Source organism: Oncorhynchus nerka, linkage group LG7 (genome assembly GCF_034236695.1).
Source record: "Oncorhynchus nerka isolate Pitt River linkage group LG7, Oner_Uvic_2.0, whole genome shotgun sequence".
Lineage (NCBI taxonomy): Eukaryota > Metazoa > Chordata > Actinopteri > Salmoniformes > Salmonidae > Oncorhynchus > Oncorhynchus nerka.
In genome coordinates, this window is record NC_088402.1 from 22,524,045 (window position 1) to 22,535,824 (window position 11,780).

An 11,780-nucleotide genomic window follows, 5' to 3' on the forward strand; every position below is an offset into this window, starting at 1 on the left:
TTACTGTGTAGACTGTAGGGGATTTTAACTGTTCGAAGAGAAGAGAGACTGCAGAATCTTCAAACAACAACTTTATTATAAGATTTGAAAAAATGGAGCAGTCAACTATGCTCTTCAACAGTACTAAGTTAAGGCCCAACGAACAGAGTTGTCTCTCAGCTTTTATAAAAAAAGTTAGATATTTTTGTCTATGTGGCAGTTAGCAGATGTGTGTAAACAGGGGTGGGGAACATAGTGTATAAAAAAGGCATTTAGCTTGTCTGTGTAGATTAAGATAGCTGATGTTGCCACCATTGTCTGATCTTTCCTGCAAGTTTCCACACAGAGGAGTTCCTGCAGATAGTTCAAACAGGATGTCACAAACTGTCACACCCTGATCTGTTTCACCTGTCCTTGTGATTGTCTCCATCCCCTCCAGGTGTCACTTATTTCCCCCAGTGTATTTATCCCTGTGTTTCCTATCTCTCTGTGCCAGATCGTCTTGTATGTTTATCAAGTCAACCAGCGTATTTTTTCCCGTACTCCTTTTTCAATTCTCCTTTTGCTAGTCCTCCCGGTTCGGACCCTTGTCTGTTTTCTGGACTCTATGCCCGACCTGCCTGACCATTCTGACTGCCCTGACCTCGAGCCTGCCTGCCCTTCGGTACCTCCTGGACTCTGATCTGATATTGACATTTTGCCTGTCCATGACCATTCTCTTGCCTACTCCCCTTTGGATTTATTAAACATCTTAAACTCCAACCATCTGCCTCCTGTGTCTGCATTTGGGTCTCGCCTTGAGTCATGATACATAGTGCGGTCGCACCCAGCTCTTATCTGTATACCCAGGCTAACTAAGTCACACAAGACAACAAGCCTGCATCAGCAAAAAAAATCACAAGTATATACAATGGACAATTCTCTAAGTAAAAACAGCATAGTATGTCTAATTTAGAAATTTTCCATGACAAGACGGTGATTTGTTTTAGGGAAACTGGTTGGTATGCTGAGTCAGGTTGAGGACAGCAGCAATCTTCAAATGACCATTTCCTCACCAGCTATGACAGCATTCTCAGGTACTTCAAAATATGATTCCTTTACACGGTTCCTATACACCAGTGGTCAACAACCTTTTCTGAGTCAAGATCACTTTCTGAGTCAAAATGCAAGCCGAGATCTACCACTCAGATTTTTTTTTAAACATGACTTAAAAAACATGAGCCTATGCAACATTAACTAATTAAAAACAGTTATGTAGCAATGAGGTTTGTGCAGTAGGCTATAGGCCCAAAACATTATCACTGCATATTGGCTACGCTTGAATTGCCCAGCCGATGTTGTTCTTCTCAGACCATCTTTTTAAATTATATTTCAAAATTGTAGGTATATGATCACACTGGTAATAGATCATTTGTTCTATTACTTGTGAGGCACAGCTGAGTGAGCATAATAATTATCTTGTTTTGTTTACTGTGCTGATGGCCTGCATCTGATGGTCAGTCTGAGGGGAGGCTGCCTCTCACCCGACTCACTGTCCCTCCTCTCTCCCTCCCTCAACTGAGAAAAGGGGACACAGTCTTCCAGCTGATGGTGAGGCTTAAGTTGCACTGCATTACTTCTGCCTCATGAACCAATTAATGTTGTTACTCCTATGACCAGAGAAATAACAACAACGCAAGCTTATCGAAACACTCGCATTTTATGGCTTATAAAACTGATGAACTAAGTGTTGACAGTGCTGAATAACAACTTAAACCTGAACTCACTCATAAAAACAGCACTTCTCTGCTGTATTCGTTGAGTCTCTCTCTACTCATGGTTTTAAATGTTCTGAAATCTCACAGGATCAACTTTGCTGTGAGTTCAATGCTTCTTTTTACAGTCTATGGAGCGAGGAAACTGTGCAGACACGGTGATCTGAAATATCTGTTTGACTAGCATTAGGCCTATAGGTGCACTTGATTTGCTCTCTGGGCCTGCCGGGTAGGCGGAGTTCTACCTCCAGACACATGAAATGGTTTAAAATGGGAACACGTTGCCTTCCCGGCACTAGGGCTGCTGAATCAAGTGCACCTACCGTCAACAGCGGGAAACGGAAAGAAAAGGAACACACAGCTTTATTGTTGGGTTTATCACAGAAATTCATGGCGATCGACCGGTTGGCGACCACTTACAAACACACAAGGCACACCTCACTGACTAGTCTCTGTCTCTGTATCCTTCTAGATCACCACCCTGATCAATCACAAAGACAAACCGAAGAAGTCTGAGCGGACGCAGCAGGCCATACAGAGGGTGGGTCAGGCTGTTAGTGTTGCTGTGGGTCGCTTTGTTGCCGTGGGCGAGGCCATTGCCGTGGAGAACGAGGAGCTGAAGGAGGAGATGGGCATGGCCTGCTTCGAGGCCCGCAGAGCAGGTAACTGGATCTGCGTCTGAAATGACTTCCTAAATGGCATCCTAGTGCACTCTATAGGGAAGAAGGTGCCATTTTAAATGCAGTCCAACGAAGGGAGTGTTTTTGCTGTTTTCATCATAAATACATCTTTAAAATGGGTCGGAAACTTTCCATGGGAAGTTAAGCCCTTGAATTTGGCAAATTGTGCTTAAATTCACACAAAAAATTAGCTTACAACAGTGAACCTTTTCTGTGGGATACAGAAGAGAAGGCCATTCTAGGTCTTGTGGCATATTTTGGTTAAACTGTCCCCAATTCAATGGAATTGCAACCCTCTGCATGCACAGTTCATTCTTCCATCACATGTACAGCTGATTCTCAAGATCTTGCACACTAATGAGATGCTATTGAGCCTGCGCTACATATTATATGAACCAAGGACTACATGCTTTCTGGTAAGTTTTGATTACAATACTGGGTGGGGTGAATATTTTATATGACATACGTTATTTTTTGTTAACTAGTAAATAGTACCCTATAGCAAAGTGTGTTTAAATCATTTCTAATTTATTAACCATTTCTGCTAGTTCGTTTTTGCTACGATGTGGGTTTTAGCTTGCTTGAGCCTGCTAACCGAGGAGTGGTAGTTCATTTATTTCCATACATGTTTCATTGTAAAACATTTGTCTTACAAAGGAGTTGTTTAATCTAACTGCTTAACTATTTATCTGCACAGGGAATTGTATTCAGAGTTTAAAAACATTTTTTTAAATCTAATCTTTACAGGAAAATGCCACGAGCACTATCTCATGTGTGGAGACATTTCACTGCAGCTAATGTAGAAGGAAAAGCTGTGTACATTTGCAAATACTGTGTCAAATCATATGTGAAGAATGCAACAAAGATGCAGAATCATCTGACCAAGTGCATAACGTTCCCTCAGCACTCACAACAAGCAACCTCTGGCAAAAGTCCCTCTACTTCTATTCGAGGTGAAAATTATGAATCAGACACCTTATTGTTGTGTCTTTGGCTATGCCGGATTAAGTGATATGACATGCTATTCTATAAAATCCTTTCTCTGTCATTAATATTACCTGATTGAGCTAATCATGTAAATGTAATTAACTAGAAAGTCGGAGCACCACAAAATAATATTTATAGGGCAGATATCTTCCAAATAAACTCTTAAAGACCTAGTAATATTTTACATCAATAGCAGTCAATATCAATCGTCACCTTATTTCAGTCACATCTGAAAGTTCTAAATTAGGGGCGGCAGGGTAGCCTAGTGGTTAGAGCGTTGGACTAGTAACTGGAAGGTTGCAAGTTCAAATCCCCGAGCTGACAAGGTACAAATCTGTTGTTATGTCCTTGAACAGGCAGTTAACCCACTGTTCCTAGGTGTCATTGAAAATAAGAATTTGTTCTTAACTGACTTGCCTAGTTAAATAAATTCTTGGTTATCTTCCCGGACCCTTGCTAACAAGTTGAATCAGCAAAACAAGGCAGCTACTCTATCGCAAATACAGAATCTTATGCATTCTAAATTACCGCCCATTTGGAAAAGGAAAATGCAATAAATATTTACTCTGAGCTGCGCTTCGGTAGGTTGGTCGTAGATGCTGGTCGTGTTGGCCAACAGAGATCTTCCTGTCCTCCGAAGAATGTCTCTGGTGGTAAATTGGATACGTTGTAGTAACGTCGTTGTGTGGTAGACAGGATACTCAGTCTGTTCTTTCCTAGCCCACGTTTGCAGCTGCTGTTGCTAACTCAACGGCTAGGATGGTTAGGTATGTGAAGGGTCATCAAGTCATAGCAGCAATCTACCTCACCAAGGAAAGTGAGAAGAATAAGAGCACCACATTGAATCTGCCCAGCAACACCCGTTGGGTGGTGTTATCATCATGTTTGACAGCCTCCTGGAGGGGAAGGAGTCTCTCCGATAAATTTTCATATCACAGTCTGCTGATACGGACAGCCCCATCAAGAGGATCCTCCTAGATGATGTATTTTGGGAGAGAGTAGTAAGCAGCCTGAAACTCCTGAAACCTATAGCAGTAGCCATTGCAATGCCATCTTGCCTGATGTTCAGACTCTGCTTTCAGATGTAAGAGAAGAAATCCGTACTGCCCTGCACACTTCACTGTTGCTCCAAGCAGAGGAAACTGCAGATATGAAATACATCAAAAAGCGTGAAGACTTCTGCCCATACACACCGCAGCGTACATGTTGGACCCCAAGTATGCTGGCAAGAGCATCCTGTCTGGTGCAGAGATCAACAAGGCCTATGGTTTCATCACTACTGTGTCTCGCCACCTTGGCCTGGCTGAGGGAAAGGTTCTTGGCAGTCTGGTGAAGTACACTTCCAAGCAAGGGCTTTGGGATGGAGATGCAATATGGCAATCGTGCTAACATATCTCATCAGCCACCTGGTGGAAGGGACATTGTGGATTTGAGGCTCTTTCCCCTGTTGCCTCCATCAGCCTCCAAATCCCACGAACATCAGCCACCTCAGAGCGCAACTGGTCCTTGTTTTGGAACACACACACCAAAGCATGCAACAGGCTGACCAATACAAGGCTTGAAAAATTGGTGGCTATCTGGGCAAATTTTAGGCTTTTTGAGCCTGACAACGAGCCATCCTCAACAAGGTTGGAAAGTGACAGTGAAAATGAGGCCTCAGAGTCTGATGTTCAAGAGGTGGACATTGAGGAGGTCCAGGGAGAAGACATGGAAGCCTGAGAGGAAGACAACCAAAGCTTTAGTTTCTAGACTATCATTTTACAGATGTACTGTATGTTGAAAACATTTTTGGGAGATGTGATGGATCATTGGGGATCACTCAATATTCCCTTTCTTTTGTTGTTCAGTGAAATCATCCCATGTGAAGAGTCAACGCATTTAATTAAAGTTCAATTCGTAACTAAATGTTTTTTGTTTTTTTCTATTGGAAGGATTTAATCATTTGCAATTATGTCTACTCATGATAAGATAAAAGGTTTATAGTTCTGTCTCCATATGATATGGTAAATATATCCAATGCAAAAAAACATCTACGTTTAAATAGTATTAATATTAATTTGCATATATTTCCGTTAATTCCCATATATTCCCGTTAATTCCCATATATTCCCACGGAAAGTTTCCACCTCTGAATATTCCCCAAAATGTGCAACCCTAACTCTGCCTATTCAACATATTTGCACTGGAGGTGTTCAGAAGTCAAATACTGTTGTTTTGTTAGTTTTGAGTGAAGTTTATTTTAAGTTTGCAAGACTAGAGGCTAGAGGGAAGTGACGTTGGTTATGTTCTTTCCTGAGGGGGGAAATGCAGAGACCGAGAACAGAACAGTATGAGTAAGGTTTGGAAAAGGAGAGAGCTGTGTAATTTGAGGCTGAAGTGTTTGTGTACCAGGCAGGCAGGGCTGCAGGCGTAATGAAGGTTATTCTGAGGTTTGCTTGCTCTGTCTTCTGGACAGAGTTCACTCATCTTCAGTATCTTCTCTGGCTCAGAGGGATATAGAGAGAGAGAATCTCGCCTGTTCTCAGCTGTCGGCAGTTGAATCCTTTGCTTAGAGAGACAAATAGAGAAACTGGGACGTGTGACCTTGTGCCCCCCTCTTTCAGCACTTTTCCATGAGCCCATACAACTAAATATACCTACAAACGCCGACCCTTTATCTCTTCATCATAACTGTCCAGTCATTCTCGGAATAACTACCACATGCCGTGGGAGGAGGATATCTACACTGCAGCTATCAACACTCTTTTAAAAGAAACAGAGTAATATATTTTTGAGCCGGCTTTGCAACTCTTATCAAGTGAAAAATAGCAGGATGAATAGGGGGTCAAAGGACCAATCAAAGTCTTATCCTGTTGATATATGAAGTCCAAAACAAAATCTCACAGGGTAAGAATTTAGAAGCCAACACGGGATAATAGGTTAATGTGGGGAGACGCGGCATGTGTAACAGTGTGTTTAATCTCCCAGTGTGCTGATTTGAAAAGTGCTGAACCCAAACAAAAGCGAGCTGGTGGGAAGCGTCAGCCAGAGTGGCCCACTGTAGCCAATTTTATTCCTTCCACTCCTCCTTTCTTCCGTTTTCTTACCTTCTTCACTCTATTGAGGGAATATTTGACCTTTACCGTTAAAAAGAGTGAACTTTTCCCTCCGTCGTTCTGGGACGGAGTGAAGTTGTCTTCTCTGTGATGGAAAGAAAGCTTTAAATCTGCGGGAAGAGGAGAAGGATTGACGGCCTCTTAAAGTGTAGCCAGAGGGAGGAAGAGACAAGGCGAACCTCCTCCAGCGCAGGGAGGCAGGAAGGCAGGCAAAGACACAGGGAGACAGGCAGGGAGTGAGGGAAGCAAACAAGGAGGATGGAGGCAGGAAGCGTAATGAAATAAATCAAAAAGGTGATTACGTTACTTTCATTTGGTGATCTCCATCATGGGGCGATGTCGTAGAGAGGGGGCAATGAGGCATAGTTGTTGGCTTCAATCTGTTCTGCTTGACCAGACCAAACATATTATGCCGCTAACTAAGGTTTTAGGAGGCAGATACTGTATTGAGAGTTTAGTGAGTGTGTAAAAGGGCACCACAGTCCTGTATCTCTCAAACGGTGTATGTCAGTGCAACATGCAGGCTGTAGACTACATAATATCACAATCACTCTGTTACAAGGCTCTTTTTATGGTCAGGACTCGGCCAGTTACAAGACTCCACAGGTTTTAATCATTTCAAGTGTTCATCCCATTCGAATAGCAAGCAGCAGAAAACAAACAATTCCCATAAAAAGAGATCTTAGCGATAAAGAGAACAAGAAGACGAATGAGCAACACTGTTACAACATTCTTGGGAAGCATGGAGGGGGACATTTGGCATAGCTTAATCAAACTCCATGCAGCTTCTGGACCGTATTCTGATGTTCAGCAATATTATTTGTGAGCTATGCTGAATGTTTCAGCTGGTTTGGGGGATTCTGGCATCCACAAGGGGCTGTCGAATGCAATCAGTGCGTCGGTGCACTTTATTTTGGATTGCAAACCAACCCAAACAAGGAGCCAAACCATGCAGCCAACGTGATACAAGTCTCTCTCTCCCCCCACCCCACCCCCCCTTCTCTCTCGCTCTCTCTCTACTGCCCGAGAGTATTTTAGTTATGGTTCTTCAGCCCAATATTTATATGTTGGTTTTCCTTTTCCGTTGTGCACCCAGGGTTGTTTTGGAGTTCCGTGAAAGAATTAGCGACCCTCCAGTGTACCAGCCTCTCAGTTTGAAATGGCCTGGTCATGCCGCTCAGAGGGCGTGCCAGCTGGCCTTAGCATTGGCTGGCATCACATTGCTGCAGTGCCACCGAGCTGAATATAAGCCTGTCCAGGATGAGATGTTCCCACTGGGGTTTATGGTGCTACCGTTGACTGACAGGAGAGCAGAGGAGAAGAGAAGAGAAAGGAGGGGAGGAGCCTCTCAACTGTCACATAGGGCACCATGGGAAGGGAACCTAAAGGGTTTTATCTCTAACAAAGTGGAGCTGAATTCTGGATGTCACTTTTTAGTTTATGGAACTTTTAACTTTTACATTTTTGGATAATGGGGTTTGCATGAAACCACTGTGAAGAAATATGACCAAGTATTAGAACATTTAGATAAAGTGATAATGTACGATACATTGTACCTCTGAAAATGTTGTATGGTGTTTCTATGCTGAATGATATAGAACAATTCCAAAAGATTTGATCATCATCACCCTCCCCCTTCTCCTCCTCTTACTCCTTCTGATCATCATCATCATCACCCTCCCCCTTCTCCTCCTCTTATTCCTTCTGATCATCATCATCACCCTCCCCCTTCTCCTCCTCTTATTCCTTCTGATCATCATCATCATCACCCTCCCCCTTCTCCCCCTCTTACTCCTTCTGATCATCATCATCATCACCCTCCCCCTTCTCCTCCTCTTACTCCTCCTGACCTTCATCATCACCCTCTACCTTCTCCTCTTACTCCTCCTGATCATCATCACCCTCCCCCTTCTCTTCCTCTTACTTCTCCTGATCATCATCATCCTCCCCCTTCTCCTCTTACTCCTCCTGACCATCATCATCACCTTCTCCTCTTACTCCTCCTGATCATCATCATCATCACCCTCCCCCTTCTCCTCCTCTTTCTCCTCCTGACCATCATCATCACCCTCCCCCTTCTCCTCTTACTCCTCCTGATCATCATCATCACCCTCTCCCTTCTCCTCCTCTTACTCCTCCTGATCATCATCACCCTCCACCTTCTCTTCCTCTTACTTCTCCTGATCATCATCATCACCCTCCCCCTTCTCCTCTTACTCCTCCTGACCATCATCATCACCCTCACCCTACTCCTCTTACTCCTCCTGATCATCATCATCACCCTCTCCATTCTCCTCCTCTTACTCCTCCTGACATTCATCATCACCATCCCCCTTCTCCTCTTACTCCTCCTGATCATCATCATCATCACCCTCCCCTTCTCCTCCTCTTACTCCTCCTGATCATCATCATCATCACCCTCCCCTTCTCCTCCTCTTACTCCTCCTGATCATCATCATCATCACCCTCCCCCTTCTCCTCCTCTTACTCCTCCTGACCATCATCATCATCACCCTCCCCTTCTCCTCTTACTCCTCCTGATCATCATCACCCTCCCCTTCTCCTCTTACTCCTCCTGATCATCATCATCACCCTCTCCATTCTCCTCCTCTTACTCCTCCTGACATTCATCATCACCATCCCCTTCTTCTCTGATCATCATCATTCACCCTCCCCCTTCTCCTCCTCTTACTCCTCCTGATCATCATCACCCTCCCCCTTCTCCTCCTCTTACTCCTCCTGACATGCATCATCACCATCCCCTTCCCTCTTCTCCTCTGATCATCATCATCACCCTCTCCATTCTCCTCTCTTCCTGACATTCATCATCACCATCCCCCTTCTCCTCTTACTCCTCCTGATCATCATCATCATCACCTCCCCCTTCTCCTCCTCTTACTCCTCCTGATCATCATCATCATCACCCTCCCCCTTCTCCTCCTCTTACTCCTCCTGACCATCATCATCATCACCCTCCCCCTTCTCCTCCTCTTACTCCTCCTGATCATCATCATCATCACCCTCCCCTTCTCCTCCTCTTACTCCTCCTGCTCATCATCATCATCACCCTCCCCCTTCTCCTCCTCTTACTCCTCCTGATCATCATCATCATCACCCTCCCCTTCTCCTCCTCTTACTCCTCCTGACCATCATCATCATCACCCTCCCCTTCTCCTCTTACTCCTCCTGATCATCATCACCCTCCCCCTTCTCCTCTTACTCCTCCTGATCATCATCATCACCCTCTCCATTCTCCTCCTCTTACTCCTCCTGACATTCATCATCACCATCCCCCTTCTCCTCTTACTCCTCCTGATCATCATCATCATCACCCTCCCCCTTCTCCTCCTCTTACTCCTCCTGATCATCATCATCATCACCCTCCCCTTCTCCTCCTCTTACTCCTCCTGACATTCATCATCACCATCCCCCTTCTCCTCTTACTCCTCCTGATCATCATCATCACCCTCTCCATTCTCCTCCTCTTACTCCTCCTGACATTCATCATCACCATCCCCCTTCTCCTCTTACTCCTCCTGACATTCATCATCACCATCCCCCTTCTCCTCTTACTCCTCCTGATCATCATCATCATCACCCTCCCCTTCTCCTCCTCTTACTCCTCCTGATCATCATCATCTTTACCCTCCCCCTTCTCCTCTTTCTCCTCCTGATCATCATCATCATCATCATCACCCTCCCCCTTCCTCCTCTTACTCCTCCTGACCATCATCATCACCCTCCCCCTTCTCCTCTTACTCCTGACCATCATCATCACCCTCCCCTTCTCCTCTTACTCCTCCTGACCATCATCATCATCCTCCCGTTCTCCTCCTCTTACTCCTTCTGATCATCATCACCCTCCCCCTTCTCCTCCTCTTACTCCTCCTGACCATCATCATCATCACCCTCCCCCTTCTCCTCTTACTTCTCCTGACCATCATCATCACCCTCCCCTTCTCCTCCTCTTACTCCTCCTGATCATCATCATCTTTACCCTCCCCCTTCTCCTCTTTCTCCTCCTGATCATCATCATCATCACCCTCCCCTTCTCCTCCTCTTACTCCTCCTGATCATCATCACCCTCCCCCTTCTCCTCCTACTCCTCCTGACCATCATCATCACCCTCCCCTTCTCCTCTTACTCCTCCTGATCATCATCATCACCCTCCCCTTCTCCTCTTACTCCTCCTGATCATCATCATCACCCTCCCCCTTCTCCTCCTCTTTCACCTCCCCCACAGATAACCAATATTCTATAAATAGGATGAAAAAAGGGAATTTCATGCTTATCTGAACACTTGCAGCCATTCTCATGATGTGTCATTCATTTCACAATGTAAGAAATCAACATTTGAAGCATAGTTCTTAGGACAGTTGCTCTTCTGAATGGCAATTTATGAGAATTCATTGCGGGAAAAATACACTTTTTCATTTCCGCTGTTAAACAGTATATCAGCAGATATATTGGTATCGGTAAGTTTTGTCCCCCCAAAAATCGGAATTGGTATCAGACCCAAAAAACCTATCGGTCGGGCTCTAAAAACCATTATCATCCTCCGTCCTTTTTGTCCTCTAGGGGATGCCATAGCCCAGCTGACAGACGTTGGGACTGCGGTGACTCCCCCTGTGGACGGACGCACAACAGTGTTCAGTGACCGGACAGGCATGGTGAAGGCCGCCCGCATGCTCCTCTCCTCCGTCACCAAAGTCCTGGTCCTCGCAGACCGCATCGTTATCAAACAGATCATCACCTCACGCAACAAAGTAGGTCCCATCGTCATCAAACAGATCATTAAGTAGTTACCACTTCCGACCACACAGTATAGATATAGGGCTTTAGATGCACACAGACTCACAGAACAAAGTAGGTACAGACAGTCTCACACACACACACACACACACACACACACAGCACCCAGCACTGGCAACTCCATCCTCCTTCCAGTCGATCCTATCTGAGCTCCATGACACAGTACAGGAGAACTCTTCTGCTGCTGTGGAGATAATGGTGGGGGAGTAGCAGCACATTCACATAAAAGGACCAGGCCCTGTTTCTATTCCTGCTGCTTTCAGGAACGGGATGTGCTCTGTGTGAGCGTGTGTGGCTCTTAGAGGCGAGGGGGCACACACACACATACACAGAGTGTAAGGGCCTAATCACGTCCAGTACGGCCTGTTTGGACAGACGGGCGACAGGTCTGCTCCCATTACTGGCAAACACAATTCAATTTTGAACCCTGTGTCTGTCTGATAACAGCATAGAGCTCCTGCCTGACTTGCAGG

The 11,780-nt window shown here is 45.1% G+C and overlaps 1 protein-coding gene across 4 annotated transcripts in view; it reads left to right on the forward strand.

Annotated features, from left to right (window-relative positions):
* ctnnal1 (catenin (cadherin-associated protein), alpha-like 1) overlaps positions 1-11,780 on the forward strand; it is a 120,097-nt gene that overhangs the window by 70,238 nt on the left and 38,079 nt on the right. For all 4 annotated transcript variants that reach the window (XM_065020325.1, XM_065020327.1, XM_065020326.1 and 1 more), the window contains exons 2-3: positions 2,206-2,395; positions 11,074-11,261. In XM_065020325.1, the coding sequence (XP_064876397.1) occupies positions 2,206-2,395; positions 11,074-11,261 (378 nt within the window). The remainder of the gene's footprint in view (positions 1-2,205; positions 2,396-11,073; positions 11,262-11,780) is intronic.